This window comes from Panthera tigris, chromosome A2 (assembly GCF_018350195.1).
Source record: "Panthera tigris isolate Pti1 chromosome A2, P.tigris_Pti1_mat1.1, whole genome shotgun sequence".
Lineage (NCBI taxonomy): Eukaryota > Metazoa > Chordata > Mammalia > Carnivora > Felidae > Panthera > Panthera tigris.
In genome coordinates, this window is record NC_056661.1 from 114,242,913 (window position 1) to 114,261,822 (window position 18,910).

The following is an 18,910-nucleotide window of genomic DNA, read 5'->3' on the forward strand; positions in this document are numbered from 1 at the left end:
GTCATAAACATGAATGTTTACCTTTGTTGCAGTACTTAGATTGGTCTGTCATAGATGAGAAAACAGGTTGTGTATATTACCTGAGGTCTTAAAGCTAGTATGTGGAGGAGCTGGAGTTGGAATTCAAGTCCTCTTGTTCTTAACTACTGTCCCATGTTGCCTCTCCACATTATTAAATATGTTATTGTATACTAGGACACTTAAAAATCCTAGACTATAAATTAAGATACTAAGTAAGAGACTGCTATAGCACTCTATTTTATTTTTTTAAGTCTTTATTTATTTTTGAGAGAGAGGTCAGTTGCAAGCAGGAGAGGGGCAGAGAGAAATCCCAAGCAGTCTCCATGCTGTCAGCGCAGAGCCTGATGCGGGCTCAAACTCACGAACCATGAGATCATGACCTGCACTGAAACCAAGAGCCAGACAGACGCTTAACCGACTGAGCCATCCAGGTGCTCCAGCACTCTATTTTAAAGCCATTAATAAAGTATTTTATATTTCATGTCAGGAAAAGCAGAAATAGTTGATCAGAGTTTTCCAAGGTGTGATATGGTATGCTTTCCACTGTGAAATAATCTTTAGTGGCACATAAATGAACATCCAGGTCTTTGTAGTTATATTTTCTTACCCTTGCTGTGATTCAGAGGGGAAAAGAATCAGGGTAGGAGTCCTAGGAAGGCAGGGAGGAGAGGAAAGCTGAATCAAGGACAACCAGTGCAAAGGTTTTTGACATATGAGAGAAGATGAGGGGTGCTGACAAGCCAACAGCTGGGCAAAGGGCTCCTGGAGATACATGAGAAGTTTGCAAGCCTTCTCTTTCCCCCGTTTTTCTAGGCTCCCCTCTAGTAATGAACTAGACGGTTCATTACTCCCATCTGTCACACACCCCTACTGTGAATGCAGAGCAAAAGATCTTTGTAGGCAGGTAGATAGGAAGCAGAATAAATTTTAGGGAGGGATAAAAGGCAGGCAAAGGGGATGGGAATGAGTTTGTGGCTGGTATCCAAAAAAGGAAATGGACCAAACGGAACAGGACAGGTAATAGCTATGCAGGTGAATATACTGGTGGAATTTATTTTAAAGGTGGTTGTAGGTCACAAACGAAAAGACCCATATATTAGGAAATAAAAGGCCAGTCTCTAATCTCATCTGTGCAGCAGAGACACTCTGGAATGAGTCCCTCTATTTCTCTGGGCCATAGTTTGGGGCTCCATTCATCAATAAAATTTATATTCTGAGATTTTACTTATTTTCCCTTATATAAATATGTAGTCTCACAAAATTTATTATAAAAAGAATTCAAAGGAGTTTTTGGAAGATGATGGCTTAAGTACTTCTCCTTAACTCCCTAGCACTCTAAACTTCCAACCAGGTGATTCAACTAGAAAGAAAAACAGCCAGAGTAGGGAGTGGATATGGTGGAACCTGGAGCAAGTTTGTGCTAATCTCATTTTAGGCTTTGGGCTTCTGAGGAGACCACTTGGGAGTGTTACTTCTGGATGCCTTCTGGATCATTGTTTTCAAGAGAGGAAGGATGGTGTAGCAGCCTAGAAGGGAGCCTGATTCTCTAAGCCGGGTAAAGATAGTGGCCCATCCAGTTGAGCCAAGTGCAGCTACTCTCACTACCCAAGGGAACTGCTGCAGCCTGCATTCTTTTTAGCCCTGGGGTGGCTCTCCCTGTGAACTGATTAGAGAACTCCTTTGTTCTCTGCTGCCCCAGAGATCCCAACAAGCTGATTTCCATGAATTCTAAAGGCACTCATAGTATCTGATGGAAGTGGGCAAAGATATCATACCAGGTTAAAGGAAACCTGCTAGTTCGAGGACAGAAATCAAGTTAAACAGCCAAAATGAATGGCTCCAGTAGAAATTTTCATTTAAGAAATGGAGGAGACCTTAAATAGAAAGGAAAGCCATGATTTTCCATAAAATTCAATTGAATTGAAAAACAGAATGGATATTCCTAAAAATCAACCTAAAGAAAATAAAACAGAGAAAACTGCCTTATGATAACAACACAAAAATGCAAAGAAATGGAAATCATTAGTGAAAAACATAAAAGACCTGAAAGGAAGATATGGGACACTGATGTGAAGTAGGGATTCCACAAGGAACAAGTGGAGGAAAAGTGATATCAAAGAAATCGTAAAAGAAAACTTATTTGAGACTTAAAAAACTTGAACTTTCACACTTATACCAAGTACCAGACCTGATGGAGTGAGATTTTCCTCTCCTAAACATATCCTAGTGATATTTTTTCACCTCCAAAATCAAGAGAGAACTTTTTATTTTTTTTAATGTATGTTTATTTTGAGAAAGAGAGTGAGCATGAGTGGGGGAGGAGCAGAGAGAGAACCCAAGCAGGCTCCGTGCTGTCAGTGCAGAGCCTGATTGGGGCTCAGTCTCACCAACCATGAGATCATGACCTGAGCCAAAAGTTGGACGCTTAACCAACTGAGCGCCCCGGGTGCCCCAAGAAAACCATTTGACGTGATAAAAATGTTCTGGCACTAGATAGTGGTGATGGTGACACAACATGGTGAAGGCACTAAATCACTAATGGTAAGTTTTATGTTGCATGTATTGTATCTTAATTTTTTAAAGTATAATAAAAAGAATTTATAAGTTTTTAGAAAGGGTATGTATGATAGGTTACCAGAAATTGGTCACAAATTCTTTTCATCCTTGTATGTATACCCCTTATATATGTGACTGTAGCTCTTCCATCAAGAAGTGGAGTCTTTTTCCCCTTGTAATCTAAGCTTGGCCATGTGGCTTGCTTTAGCCCATGGGACATTTGCAAATGTGACATGAGCAAAAGCTTAAATGTGCTTTGGGGCTTGCCCTGCTTTGCTGCTGGGGACTCTTCTGCCATCATGAAAAGAAAATTAGAGACCATTTGGGACACAGATGAGTTATACTAGCTGATGTTCCCTTCACCAACCAGCTTGCCTATTACCAAGTATGTGAATGAGGCCAATCTAGACTATACAGTCCCCACTAAGCAACCAGCTGGCTGCAGAGATTAAACCAGCCCAGGTCAAAAGAACCACCCACTTGACCCATAGAAGTGCATTGTTATTTTGAGCCACTAAGTTTTGGTGTTGTTTTTCCTGCATCAACAGATAATTAACATAAAAGTTTACTTAGAAAAGGAGAATCTGAATGACATTAATTTTTTATCTGCAACAGGAAGTTAGAAGACCACAGCATTAGATATGCAAATCATAGAGAAAAAAAGAATTACATTTAAAAACATTGTTCATTTGAGATATTGCAAAGACACAATGTATAATGCACCTGGAGCCTTCTGAGAAAAGTATTGGGGGAACTACTACAGCAAAGTATGGTAAAGATCTCAAGATAGGGATATGCTGCATCAGCTTCCTTAATTGCAAGCGAAATAAACTGACTTTGCTAGTTTAAACAGAAAAGGAATTTGTTGAAAGCTTTTGAGTAACTCAGAATTGGCTGGCTCAGCTCAGTTGGTGAAGCATGCAACTCTTGATCTTGGGGCTGTGAGTTCAAGCCCCAAGTGTGGCGTGAAGTTTACTTAAAATACAAAATTAAATACACAAAATTGCATAGAAATCTCAAATCAAGCTTAGTAAAAGTCTGAATTTGAACAACACAAACTTGTTTAGGTAGATATCACAGAGTGTTTTACTCAGTAATCAGAGAACACATACAGTTTTCAGACACCCCTGGAGTGTTCACAAATACTGATCAGCAGCCACAGAAAATCTGGAGCACCTAAAAGAGAAGAGACACAGTCTACATCCACTGATTACAGTGCAATAAAGCTGTGAACTAACCTCAAAAGGAAAGCTGTTTCCTCCCACTCCATTCTGAACACTAGATATTTAATTGAGAAATTTAGAAAAATATTTTTAAAGAGGTGTTAATGAACTTACAGGCCAAATAGAAATATATGACAATATGTACAGAAAAAAAACAACCCAAACCTTTAGAATGTGACCAAAGTATTCCTTTTTAAAAAAAAAAAAATTTTTTTTTAATGTTTATTTTTGAGAGAGAGTGAATATGCAGGAGGGCAGAAAGGGAGAGGGATACTGAGGATCCAAAGGAGGTTCTGCACTGACAGCAGAGAGCCCGATGAGGGGCTCAAACCCATAAACCATGAGATCATGACCTGAGGTGAAGTCAGATGCTTAACCGACTGAGCCACCCAGACACCCCAGTGATCAAAGTATTTCTTAGAAGAGAATTTGTAGTCTTAAAATATTTTCCAAATAAATGCATTTATTTTTATCTTTCCTTGACTGAGTATTCTACTCAAAGAGATAGGAAAAAACTTTAAACACCTAATGAAAGTAGAAGAAAATCTCTTTCAAAGCAAAATTAATAAAATGGAAAAAGAACACTAATAGACTGTAGACTTGGCCAGGGAAACAAAAGCTAATTATTTCAAAAAATGGTATAAAATAGTAAACAGGTCTAATCAAGAAGGAAAGATCATAGAACAAACAACAAGAATTAGAAAAGGTCAAAGAAACAACAAGATATGAACACAAAAGAGAAATAGTCAAAATTGTCTTTAAAAGTTGAAAACCCAGAAATAGAAATGTTGAAAAGGTAAAGATTTGTTCCCAATGAATGCTCCAGGTTTGATGGTTTTATGTGTTAATTCTACCAAGCTTTCAAGCAATAGATTAATTCTGTATTACTTAAATCCAGTGGACATGGATAGAAAACTTTACAGCTCATTCTACAAGGGTAGGATTATTGAGATGCCAGGATTGGACAGATAACACACACCCACACATGTGATTTTAGTTTCACTTAGGAACAATGATTTATGGGGCCTGTGGGTGGCTCAGTCGGGTGAGCATCTGATTTAGGCCCAGGTAATGATCTCACGATTCATGAGTTCAAGCCCTGCATCGGGCTCTGTGCTGACAGCTTGCGGACGGAGCCTGCTTCGGATTCTGTCTCCCTTTCTCTTTGCCCTTCCCCCACTCGCACTCTGTCTCTCTCTCTCTCTCCAAAATAAACATTTAAAAAAAAATTTTTTAACAATAATTTAAATTCCTTAAAAATAGCAAATTGAATCCAATGAATATATTTTTAAAAATAATACTTTACCAAAAAAAAAAAAATATTGTAATACTTTACCACCCTGGTGTGAGATGTTGACAATGGAAGAGATTATTTATGTATAAAACAGAAGTATATGGGAACTCTGGTTTCTACTAAATTTTGTTGTGAACCTACAACTGCTGTGGAAATTAAAGTTTGTTAATTAAAACAATAATACTTTGTGACCCAGTAGGATTGACTTCAGAAATGTCAGAATGATTGAATGCTTAAGAATCTAACATAATTTAATATACTACCAAGCTATAGGAAAAAAATATAATCATAGCAACAGATACTGAAGGCACTTTTATATTTCCATTACCCATTCCTGATTTAAAAAAAAAAAAAACTCTTGCACTAGAAATAGAATATCTAATTAACCTGTGTCTGAAGCCAATAGCAAATATTCTTTACATGGAAAGATGCTACTATTCAACTTTTGCTGGAGGTGTCCATTAATGCAATCAGTGAAGACAAAATAAGGTAACAGTAAAAGCTTCCTTATCAGGCATAATCAGAACATTAGTTGGTTGTCTAATTTAAAATGTCATTAAAACAATGAGTGGTTAAATAAGAGAGGCTCTGCTGTAAAGGTGTTTAACGTAGTATGTAAGTATACCAATCTTCCAGTCTTTGACTGTGAGGCCCAAACCTAGTCTGTCAGTATTGATCCATGTCATGTCTTAAATAAATCACACCAATAATATATATAATTTTTTTTTTTTTTTAGTTTCCTTGAAATGAATTGAGAACTTAGTCTGAGTATAGAATCCCCTTAGAATTTTGCAGTGTTTTTTCATATCTCACCAGTTGTCTTGGTCATATGCCTAATCTGAGCTTTTCTCAAGTTTGTCTGAAATCTGAAGATTAGTTTTCATAGAAACAACTTTCTTTTCACATTCATATTTTATTGAAAAGCATGATATTTAATTGGGTTGCATAAATACAGAAAATTCAACTGCCAGAAATTAGTTAATAAACAAATATTGGTTCTTGGTGAAGATACCCTCTCTCTGTTGGGAGCATAGATACAAGCTATAGCAGACTGCTCACCATGAGCATCTAGCATGCCATGGCCTTGGTTGGTATTAGATAATAGCAGTTAATCTGACAAGTTCATTACCAGGCATCAGTTATGAGAACCTCTGTGATATAAATGTGAAAGTATCAAAACTCATTATCTTAAGGCAGCATGAGTTTAAACAGAAAATCAAAAATAACTGAAAAATATTCAACCTCTGACTTTGAAGGGGGGCCTGCAACAAAATCACACACAATAATCAGTGGATTTATTTAGAAGGGGGATTGGCCAACTTTTTCTGTAAAGGGCCAGATAGTTAAATATTTTAGACTTTGTATGCCATGCACATGTCACACGTGGTCCTTGTCACTTCTTTTCCCTCTCCCTCTGCCCCACTTTTCTTTTTTTTATGACCCTTTAAAACCGTGAAAAATGTTTTTAGCTGCTGACCAGCTGGTTGTGGGCTGGATTTAGCTCATGGACAGTACTTTACAGATTCCTGAAACAGAACATTAATAGCCAATTGGGGAGACACTCCCTCTCAAACAAAAATATAGAATAGCTAGGAAAAGGCTGAATGGGAAATGTATGAGGGTTTATATAAAGAAATCTGTGTTAATTATATTGAAAATCATAAAAAATCTGAGTAAATGGAGATACATGTCACATTCCTAAGAGGAGCTCCTCTTGTGTTGCGGAACAGTCTCCACAGTAATCCAGAAATGCACTGCAGTCCTAAGTAAAATTATACCAGGATTTTTTACAGTAGAATGTTATAAGCTTATTTTTAAATTTATTTACAAGAGAAAAATGTTTAACAGCAGCCAACAAAAATTTGAGAAAACATTGAAGGGGCTTCTCCTACAAAGTATCAATATTGGCCATACTTAATTCAGCATAGCATAGGCATAGGAATAAACCAGTAGAACAGAGAAGGATCCAGATTTGTTAAATTCACTCAGCCTCATTTTTTTTGTTTTCAATGTATGTTTGGGGATTTTTAAAGTGATTTTCTATTCATTTATTTTCTTTTATGTTTAGGTATAAGTGTGCTAGCAGAGTGTCTGGACTGTCCTGAATTGAAAGCAACTGCAGATGACTTTATCCATCAGCATTTTACTGAAGTTTATAAAACTGATGAATTTCTGCAACTTGATGTGAAGCGAGTTACACATCTCCTCAACCAGGACACTCTGACTGTGAGAGCAGAGGACCAGGTGACTAAATTGTCTTCTCACTTTTTTCTTAGTAAAATATCTTTTCTGATTTCTTATGTTTCACATTTGGATACATGACAAGGAAAAGAATCATAGTAGGAGAGAATGTGTTCTTTACATTAAACAGAGTATTCCAAAGTCTTTTTCATAGGAAAAGTAAGTCTTGCGTGCTTGTAAGGCTTGCTCTTTGAGAGAAAGACCATTTGGTAGAAATAAAGCTATTGGGTACCATGGTAGGAAGAACAGTGCTTCCCCCCAAGGATATCCACATCCTAATTGTCAGAACCTGTTGTGAATATGTTACCTTACATGGCGGTAGGACTTTGCAGATGTGGTTAAAGATCTTTGAGATGGAGAGATTATCCAGGTGGGCCCAGTGTAATCTCAAGCGTCCTTAAATGTGGAAGAGGGAGGCAGAAGAGTCAGTGTCAGTGTGATGCAGTGTGAGAAAGACTTGGCTGGATATTGCTGGCTTTGAAGATGGAAGAAGAGGCCGCAAGCCAAGGAATGCAGGAGGAGGCTGCTAGATTCTGAAAAAGGCAAGGAGATGCTTTCTCCTCTAGAGCCTTCAGGCATCCCCGCTGACACATGGATTTTGACCCATTGTGACCTATTTTGGATTCAACCTCCATAACTGTCAGATTAAACTGCCGGAGGTATAAGCTGGGTGCAGGCATTTGGGAGCTGGGTGGACTAACACTTAGAAATGCTGTCATTCAATTATTCCCTGTTTTCAGTCCCACATCCTTCTCTGTATTTTATTTGTTAAATCAGCAGTAGCAAACTAATAGAGGTACTGTAGGATCATATGCTTTGAGTTACTTTTGTTCTCAAGATAAAAGATTAGCACTGGGCCATTTTTGTCCAGTCTTCTTCATGGCCCAGCGTATTATATTAGTCTACAAGTTGACAGGTTGGACCTGGAAGACCTGACTAGGGAAAAACAAACAAACAAAAATCTTAGTTCTGTGACCCATGACTAAAATTAACTGACTTATATGCATTATGGAAAGGGAATTAAAAATGTAACTAGTCTGAAGAAACCTGGCAAACATTATCTACAGATTATTATTATATCAAGCCTGATGAGCACTATTTATAGGATAATACCGTCAGTGATAAGTCACATTGATATGCATGGCACCTCCCTAGTCTTCCTCCCAAAACACAGTGCTCCTAGTCTAATCATGAGAAAAACCTCAGACAAACCCAAATTGAGAGACATTTTACAAAATACCTTACCAGAACTCACAACTGTCAAAGTCATCAGAAACAAGGAAAGTCAGCAAAACTGTTATAGTCCATAAGACCCTAGGTGACATAATGAGTAAATGTGATGTGCTCTCCTTTATGGGATTATGGGACAGAGAAAAAAATTAGATAAAAAACTAAAGAAGTTTTTTTGGAAATACGGACTTTAGTTAATAATGGATCGTTAGCTGTGATAAGAGTATCGTACTAATGTAACATTTTAACAGCTGAGTGCAGGGTATATCGGAACTTTGTGTGCTATCTTTGTAGTTTTTCTGTAAATCTAAAACTTCTCCAAAATTAAGAGTTTTTTTTTTAAAAAAAATAGACCAATTCCCATTAAAAATTAATTCATATGGAGGTCAGAACTTAGGCCATATTAACACCAATCCCAAATTAACTAATTTAAGTAACTCAAATGTGGCAGGTGTGTTTTCAGTGTGTCTGAACTAGTGATTTGTGGGGACACCTGACTGGCTCAGTCATTAGAACATGTGACTCTTGATCTCATGGCTATGAGCTCAAGCTGCATGGTGGGCATGGAACCAGTATAAAACTAACAATAACAATAAAAAACTAGTGATTCATAAATCAGGTTGTGTTGATGAACTTGGACAGGTAAATACTACAGTATTATTTTGAAAAAAATTCTTATATAATCTGTAATGTATTTTTTAAACATAGAATTCTTATAAAGTTTCTGGAATGTAGATAAGTCTATCAGTTCACAATTCAGGAATATCATATTGAAATAAAATCATAGATGAACTTCATTCCTCTCGGGATGGACATCCTCTTAGGAAATTAAAGTATTTCCGTGATACCAAGTAAACATATATTGACACTATCATTGACCAGTAGATTTATTTCAGTAGAAATGTACATCACAGCTCCTTCTGAAAAAAAGGTTATATTTTGTTTCAAAAAATAAGTTCAATATCCTCCCTGTCATTACATTATATAGTAGTAATTCTAAAAAATATATTACCGACAAGAATCATTAAAGCAGTGTGTAAGCTGTTCTGAAGCACAGGCAAGTGTTGGGGAATGAAAGAAAATGTCTGATAAAATATTGGGAATAAGTGGTTGCGTCTTTATGAGATCCTCCCCTGACCTTCAGTGTGAGAGTAAACATAGGTAATTGGAAATGTTGCTGCCTTGTAAGAACTTTACTGTGCTGTTTTTCCCCCCTTAGGTTTATGATGCTGCTGTCAGATGGCTGAAATATGATGAACCTAATCGCCAGCCATTTATGGTCGATATCCTTGCTAAAGTCAGGTTTCCTCTTATATCAAAGAATTTCTTAAGTAAAACAGTACAAGCTGAACCACTTATTCAAGACAATCCTGAATGCCTTAAGATGGTGATAAGTAAGTTGCCTTAATACCCATTTATAACCTGATCCTGTAGGCAGTTTCTCATGGGCTTAAAACCCTTTAGAATGGATCAGACTCCATTCAAGACTTAGCTCTTTAATTCTTTTTTTTTTTTTTTTTTTAAGTTTGTTTGTTTGTTTATTGAGAGAGAGAGGGAGGGATTGAGAATGTCCAAGCAGGTTCTGAGCTGAGAGCACAGAGTCCAATGCGGAGCTCGAACCCACACACTGTGCTGAAACCAAGAGTCAGACACTTAACTGACCTAGCCACCCAGGTGCCCCAAGACTTACCTTTTTTAGATTAATAATCCACTGGGGTTCTTAGCTGTCTACCTGGAGGAGACTTAGCCCCAGCCCTCATTTTATAGGAATGTGTATGATAGAAGGTAAAAATTACTTATGCCTTGTCTCCTTTTGTGTATAATAGCTTTCATGTACTTTGTGCCTAGTGTTTCCTTTTTATTTTACTCAGCCACATAATATACTGTGATCACTTTTTTTTTTCCTTTTTGACCAGCCAACAACTGCCATATTTTGTCATTTACTTAGTTTTTCTTGGCTTGCAGGCTAAGTCCCAACCCCTCTGTAAAATGCTACTTAATAAAATTGTACAATTAAACAATCTGTTGCTTTTATTTCTTGTAAACATCCTTCATAGAGCCTTCTACGTATTCCAGTGTGGACTATTTGCACTCTAACCCTGAGACACTCTTCTTGTCCTGGAACTTCCCTTCTCTGCCATCCTGGGATGTCCTTTCACTCCTCTCCTTTGTTAGATCCACTGCCTTCCCAGACCTCAGGTCTTCCCCTTTTTTAATTCTCCCTGTTGAATGGAATGTATCCCATAACAGGTTCCTGAGAAAGAGTATGTCATCAGTAAATATTAGGAGACTTGATGAATCTCCTGTATTTATTTTACCATAAAATGTTGAAGGATAGTTAAACTGGGTATATAGAATTATGTTGAAAATCATTTTAGAAAATTCAAGTTAGAATTTCGAAGGCATTGCTCCATTAACTAGCTGCCAGTGTTTTTCAGAAATCTGATGCCAGTCTGATCCTTTTATTTTTTATTCCTCTTTGTAATTTTTTTGTAATATCCCTGATGTTTTGGAGGTTCACAATAATGTAACTTTGTGTTTTTGTTTTTTGTTTTTTTAGTAATCATGTTGGACATTGTCTTTTCAATCACAAATTTCTCATTTCTCTGTTACTGGTATTATGATTCTTCAATACAACTCTTGTCTCTGTTTCTCTGATCTGTCTTCCAGGAGACAGCCTTAATTTTTCTATCATCACTTTTATTTCAGCTATTATTTGTAATTGCTGTGAGTTTTTACTTATTCTCTAATTCCTTATTTCATGGTTGTAACACCTTATTCTGAAGTAGCATTATAGTGCCTTTCATGTTTATCTTGTCTGCATTTTCTGTATTACCTTTGAATTTTGTTTTTCTGTTTTTGTTGTTGGAAGCTTTTCTTAATGTGTTATCTGTGAGTCATATTTATAAGACTAAGTTATTAATAAAGCCAATAGCACTGTATATGTGAGTGGGCTCTTGGTTCTTGGCCTGAACTGTAGGGTAGTCAGTGTAAACACACGTTTTTTTGTTTATTTTTGAGAGAGATAGCAAGCAGGGGAGGGACAGAGAGAGAGGGAGACAGAATCCCAAGCAGGCTCCACACCATCAGCACAGTGCCCGATGTGGGGCTTGAATTCACAAACTGAGATGGTGACCTGAGCCGAAATCAAGAGTCGGGTGCTTAACCGACTGAGCCACCCAGGTGCCCCAACACACATTTTGTTTTTAATTGAGGACCCCTCCAATGTTAGTATCTATAAATATTTTCTCGGATAGTTGGATACAGGCATTTGGGAGCTGGGTGGGGAATATTTTGATATGTAGACTTTCACTTAACCCTTGTCATCAGGCTCATACCCTTCTCTGTGTGATTCTCCAAAGACCAGTCATCATATATCCTACTTGGAGAAGGCATGGCAGGTTACTGGACTGTGCAGTAGGGGAAGGAAACCTGACAATTAAAGTGTTGTTTATTCAGAATTTTAAAGCTCTCTTGTTTTCATCCCCACCCCACTTTCTGGGGGTACTTCCTATCTGCCATTATGAATCTTTCCAGGCTTCTGCAAGATAATTTGCTTGCTTCTCATTGGTGTCTCCTTCCACAACCATCTCTTTTTCTTTTTCTTTTTTTTTAATGTTTTATTTTTGAGAAAGACAGAGCACGAGTGGGGGAGGGGCAGAGAGGGAGACACAGAATCTAAAGCAGGCTCCAGGCTCTGAGCTGTCAGTACAGAGCCCGATGGGGGCTTGAACTCATAAGCTGTGAGATCATGACCTGAGCTGAAGTCAGACACTCAACCAACTGAGCCACCCAGGTGCCCCCACAACCATTTCAGGTTAACATTCTATCTGCTATATGTCTTCACTTACTGAGTTTCAGGGTTATATAGATCTTCTAGTATTATCAAAGGTAGAGTTTGTTTCTTGCTTCATTGTTGTTTGGGATGGCTTTCAAGAGAAGAAGAGAAAAAGGTCTTAAAACTGGCACATTCAGTCTCAAGTTCGTTTTATCGTTAAATCTGAATCAGTGTTTTTGTATTATTGACTCTGAATCTAGTGTTAGGGATGTAGTTGGAAATGTCTTCCTTATTCCAAGGTAATTTTTTAATTTCATAAATTCTTGTCTTGTGCACTTAATGGATTTCTTATTTTCTCCTTTTTAAAAAAAATGTTGAAACCTTGTATCCAACTGAAATTTATTTGAATACGTAAGAGTCTAGCTTTTTTTCCTCTTTAAATGTCTGGCAAGATGGCCCAATATCATTATTAAATAATTTATCTTTTCCCACTGATTTGAACATCATGAACTAAATTTCTCCTTATCTGTATACACACAAAAATCAGTTTCTCTTCCATTTCATTCTGGTACCTTTTAATTATTGTTGTACCTCATTGAAATTGTATGTCCTGGAGAATTTATAATTTTCTTTTTATAAACTTCTACACTTCTTAAAATCTTTTTTTAGATATTTTTGTTGTTGCTGTTGTGAATTGTATTTGCATTTGTCATTACTCATTTCTTTTTAAAACTTGTTCAGTTGATTTCTCTTGCTTTTTCTAGGGATTTAATCTTTTATCTGCAAGTAATGATAATTTTAGATTCTCCCCTCTACTATTTATACCTTTTATTTTGTTACATTGACTACTTTCAATAGCCTTTTCATGACAGTGTGCAGTTAACTAATAATGATAAATGGCAGCCTTGTATTTTCCTTTCTGGAAATACCTTTAGTCCTAGTGGTGTGGATCTGGGTTCTGACTGGTTGGCTGTGTGTGTGTGGTACTAGATGGATATGAATAGAGTGGGTGTCTATAATTAAGACAGTACTTTCGTTTTCCTAAACTCTAAACTTTAATAATCACCCATCAGTTTGTTTTTTTTTTTTTCTGAGAGTTTGAGGATTTGGGCAAATATTGCTATAAGTGTTGTTTTAAAATTTAGTATGCATATTTAAGCTGTACAGAAAGGTATAAAAACTAATAATGAAAATATTCATGAACTTACCTAGCACCCTGAGAAGTCAGTACAGATGAAGCATCCAATGTGTTCCTCCCCAGTGACAGCTCACATTCTTCTACCTAGGAGGAAACAATAGCCCTGAATATGGTGTTTGATCAGCATGCAGTTCTTTACCATATATATAAGCAACATTTAGTATTGTTTTGCCTGTTCCTAAATGCTACATGAATGGTATACTGTATGTATTCTTCTGCAACTTGCTTTTAATATATTTTTTTAATGTTTATTCTTGAGGGAGAGAGAGAGACAGTGAGAGTGGGGGAGGGGCAGAGAGCGAGGGAGATACAGAACCTGAAGCAGGCTCCAGGCTCTGAGCTGTCAGCACAGAGCCTGATGCGGGGCTCAAACTCATGAACCATGAGATAATGACCTGAGCTGAAGTCAGACGCTTAACTGACTGAGTCGCCCAGGCGCCCCCTGCAACTTGCTTTTTTTTTTTTTTTTTTTAATTTTTTTTTTTAACGTTTATTTATTTTTGAGACAGAGAGAGACAGAGCATGAATGGGGGAGGGTCAGAGAGAGAGAGGGAGACACAGAATCTGAAACAGGCTCCAGGCTCTGAGCTGTTGGAGCTGTCAGCACAGAGCCCGACGCGGGGCTTGAACTCACGAACCGCGAGATCATGACCTGAGCCGAAGTCGGGCGCTTAACTGACTGAGCCACCCAGGCGCCCCTACAACTTGCTTTTAAAAATACTTTCTAATTTCCATTATGTTTTCTCTTGTGACCAATAAGTTTAGTAGAAGTATGCTTTTAAATGCCTTTGGTCATGGATTTTTAACTTAATTGCATTGTGGTCTAAGAATGTTATGATCAGATACCAGTTTTTTAATATTTATTGAAAGTTGTCAATATTTGTAAAGTTGTTTTGTATCTTTTATGACTAATTTTTTGGTCTAGTTAATTTATCAGTTACTGACAAAGTTGTATTATATTCACCCACTATAGTGGATTTCTCCATTTCTCCTATAATTCTGTTAATTTTTCTGTTCTATATTTTGAGGGTTCTAAATATGAGTTTAGAAATGTTATCTTCCTGGTGAATGCAACCTTTTATCATTATGTAATGATCTTCTTTTTCCCTAATACAGATTGTTGCCTTTCTCTATTTTATCAGATATTTATATAACTAAACCACTTTTTATCTGGTTACTATTTTCTTAGCTTATATCTATGCATTCATTCTTTTCAAACATTTTGTGTCCTTATATTTTAGTTAGATCTCTTAAAAACAGCATATAGCTTTATTTTCTTTTTTAAACCCTTTCTTACTATCTTTTAACAGGTAAATTATATTCCATTTAATTTATTGTAAATACTATTATATTTTTAATTATTTCTAATACCTTATTTTGCACTTTTTGTTCATCCCAATTTTTCTATACTTTTTTAATCTCCTTTTGGGTTGAGGTTTATTCCCTTCATTTTTTCCTTCTGTTAGAGAAGTTTTATATTTTGTATCAATCTTTTTAATAGTTATCCTTTATATTTTAATATGTGTACCTTAAACATTAATATTTCTACCTGCTTCCATGGGCACCTGGGTGGCTTAGTCAGTTGAGCTTGTCTGACTCTTGATTTCAGCTCAGGTCATGCTCTCATGGTTCGTGGGTTTGAGCCCCACATGAGGCTCTGCGGCTGGCAGCACGGAGCCTGCTTGGGATTTCTCTCTCCCTCTCTCTCTGCCCTCTCCCATTCGCACTGTCTCTGTCTCTCAAAATAGATGAATAAACTTAAAATATATATATTTCAGGGCACCTGGGTGGTGCATTCAGTTAAGCATCCAACTCTTGGTCGCAGCTCATGTCATGATCTCACAGTTTGAGAATAAGAGCCCCACATTGGGCTCTGCTCTGATGGTGAGGAGCCTGCTTGGGATTCTGTCTCTCCTTCTCCATGCCCCTCCTTTGCTTGTGCATGTGTACTCTCTCTCTCTCTCTCAAAATGAAAAAATAAACATAGATTGATTTCTACCCTTCTCTAGAAGAAAATAAGGGTCTTAGGACATTTTAATTCAGTGTATCTCTTTAGGTGTTTTGTTGTTCTGTATTTTAGTTCTTTTTTTTTTTTTTTTAACTTTCCAAGTGGGACATTATAATTTTTTTTATAATTTTTAAAAAATATAGTGAGTGTTTAGATATATACATGTTTACCAGTTTCTTTGCTCACCATTTCTTGTACCTTAGACCTTCCTTCTGAGATTATTTTCCATATTTCTACATTTATGGTCTGATTGTAATAGCCATTGTAAACGATTATCTGGAAATGTCTTTTTATTCATCCTATTCTTAAATGAAAGATTAAGTGGGCGTATAATTCTAGATTGAATACTTGAAGGTGTTATTTCACCCTGCATCATTACTGTTGATCCCTGCTATTAGTCTAGTTGTCATTCTTTGTAGATCTGAATTTTTTCTGTGGCTTTTTACAAGAGCTTTTCTTTATTTGTGGTGTTCAGCACCAAATGTGTATGGGTGTTTATTTCTTTAGTTTATCCTGCTTGGTATTTGTTTTGTTTCCTGAGTCCAATGATCTGTGTTTTTCATCATTTGGAAAATTCTCAGCCATTTTTTTCTTCAAATAATGCCACAGCTTCAGGAATTCTTCAGTTAGAAATGTTGGCAGGTCTTGCCTTTGTGATTTCTAAACGTTCCATTCATCTTTGTCTCGTTGTGTTGCATTTGGGGTAATCCTTCAAGTCTGTATTCCAGTTCACTGATTCTTTCATCTATTTCTATTCTAGTCACTTGTTTAACTTACCCTTTCAGTTTTGAATATTACTTGATATTTCTTTTTTTTTCATAGCAGCCTGGTCATTTTCAGTGGCCTTTCTTTGCTCATGTTTTCAGTTCTTTTATTTCTGTAAACACCTTAAATATAGTTATTTTATGTTTTATGTTTGATGATACCAATATGTGAAGTCTTTGAAGACCAGATGCTGCTATTTGTTGCTTGTTTTGACTCATTTCTGGTTGCTTAATTCCTTATGTGTTTTGTGATTTTTGTATTGTGAGCTTATATTTGTTTGATATTAATCTCCAAGAATATGGGGAGACCTGGGTTGTATTCCTGTGAGTCTTCCCTGCTCTCCTCAAGAGGAGAATAGTATTTGCTTTTGCCAAGTGCCCTGGGGCACAAAAATCCAAGACTACTTTGAATTTTTCTTGGCTTACAGTTTCCTAGATTTACAGATAGGTAAATTCAAACCTCAGCCTTTACAAGGGCAGGACCATCATTATAAATTCTTTGTATAGAATTTATAAAGGAAAGGAAACTTTACCTCTACCTGGAGCTGAAATTTAAATAGGCAAAGTATTATTTCCCCATTCTGCCATAAGGCAGCTTAGTTTTTTGGCATTTTGTTTTGTTTTGGCTCATCTTTTCATTAAAGGTATAACAAGTCCAAGTGAATTGGCTTTAGGCAAAGATCTCAGTTCCAACACCTTACTTGTATAAATCTAAGACCTTATCTTCTCTCCCTCATACAGCCAATAAAATAAATTTCTATGTTTCCGATATTATCAAAAGCCCTCAGAGTCGCTCCAGGGTCTCTAAATGCTTACCATTCTAGTGTTTAGTTTTCTCATTTTTCACCCTCTGATCTTGGCTGTGCATTTTTTTTTTTTTTTGCCACTTTAACTATTTTATTTTATTTTATTTTATTTTATTTTATTTTATTTTATTTTACTCTTCTTACTCTTTTTACTCTTTACTTTTTATTTTACTTTAAGTAATCTTAAGTAAGCCCAACATGGGGCTCAAACCCACAACCCAAAGATCGAGTTGTATGCCCTACCGACAAGCAAGCCAGGTGCCCCTTAGCAATGCATTTAAAACATAAAACGATGTTTTAACATTTATTATTTCCAGCATTAAAGTTATTTTGTTTTTGTGGAAGTCAAAACTGTCATGCTGCTATAAGTAGAAGTTAAGCTTATTCTTTGAAGAGGCCTGAAATGTGCAGGCAATGACTGTAATATGCTAAGTTAAGTATACTAATGCTCACTCTCCTGGGCTCTTGAATTCCCAGTCATCCTAAACCAAAAACCACATGGATAGTATCCACAAATGGGACCAACTGTAAGATTTCACTTAATGTGATGATCAAGAAAGCCTCTCATAGGGGTGCCTGGGTGGCTCAGTCGGTTGAGCGTCTGACTTCAGCTCAGGTCATGATCTCACAGTCTGTGAGTTCGAGCCCCACGTTGGGCTCTGTGCTGATAGCTCAGAGCCTGGAGCCTGCTTCGGATTCTGTGTCTCCCTCTCTCTCTGCCCCTCCCCTGGTCATACTCTGTCTCTCTCTGTCTCAAAGATAAATAAAAAAAAAACGATTTAAAAAAAAAAAAAGAAAGCCTCTCATAGAAGGTAGCTGGAACCTACTTTGAACCATTAAGTTGTTTTTGGTGCCTTATCTGGACATTTCATTTAAGGTATAGCTGGTTTCAGGCACAAAGTTAAGGAAATAAATGAAAGAGAAAGGAGCATGTTCCCTCCTGCCTAGGACATCTTTCTCAGGAGTGGCATTAAGTTTGAGTGTCCTAGTAATTAAATAGTATCACTTGCCTCTTAATTTGGAAGTTAAGTAAAATTTTCATTAGATTTATCACACTGCTACTACTTAATAATATTGTTATGGCATTAGGTAGGTTGACCCAATATTGTCCCTTAAATTGGAAAAGTATTATGATATATCCATACAATGGAATGCTTTGTATTTACTAAAAATATTTTAAATGAATATCTAGTAATTTGGAAATTTTTCATAAGTGGTAAAAGCATGAAATAGTATATGGTATACTATCTTTTTGTTAAATGAAAATAAAGAATTTTTAAAAGACTAGGAATATTTTAATCCAGTTAAAGTGTGAAGAGAAAAAAGAGAAGAGGGTATAAGTTAGGGACATATCTTTATGAATACCTACATTTAAGCAGTGGTAGAAGGAAAAGAACCAGGAAAGGAGAATTTATTAAACTGCTTGAACCAAAGGATGGTGTCTTGAAAACCAAGGTATAGAGAGAATTTTAGGAAGTACAGCATAGGTGCCCACTAGTCTCTTAAGTTCATAAAGATGAAAGAAAAAATTGGGACCAAAAAGATACCTTTAGATTAGGGCTTTCACCTTTTGGATTTCACACATGTTAATATTAGATTTTTTGTCATGCCTCCATTCCCACACCGTGTGTTATATTTCTGGTTTCATTGGATAAAGCACTGCACCTGTTTCTTCATACATGATGTGAGCTGTTAAAGACAACTAGCCAATCTCATTCAAGTACAGTATTTAGTTCCTATGTAGATTCTGAATTGATTTAGAAACAGGATGGCAGGATTATTCTGGAAATC

At 36.6% G+C, this 18,910-nt stretch overlaps 1 protein-coding gene and 1 long non-coding RNA gene across 6 annotated transcripts in view; one reads left to right on the top strand and one right to left on the bottom strand.

The window, feature by feature from the left end:
- Window positions 1–18,910, top strand: part of KLHL7 (kelch like family member 7) — a 69,463-nt gene that overhangs the window by 22,364 nt on the left and 28,189 nt on the right. For all 5 annotated transcript variants that reach the window (XM_042968086.1, XM_007089061.3, XM_042968098.1 and 2 more), the window contains 2 exons: window positions 7,163–7,338; window positions 9,785–9,959. In XM_042968086.1, coding sequence (XP_042824020.1) covers window positions 7,163–7,338; window positions 9,785–9,959 — 351 coding nt within the window. The remainder of the gene's footprint in view (window positions 1–7,162; window positions 7,339–9,784; window positions 9,960–18,910) is intronic.
- LOC122234007 overlaps window positions 3,226–18,910 on the bottom strand; it is a 50,186-nt gene continuing 34,501 nt past the window's right edge. The window contains exons 2-4 of the long non-coding RNA XR_006211678.1: window positions 13,552–13,625; window positions 12,417–12,494; window positions 3,226–3,753 (exon numbers count right to left, since the gene is read on the bottom strand). This is a non-coding gene — a long non-coding RNA (uncharacterized LOC122234007). The remainder of the gene's footprint in view (window positions 3,754–12,416; window positions 12,495–13,551; window positions 13,626–18,910) is intronic.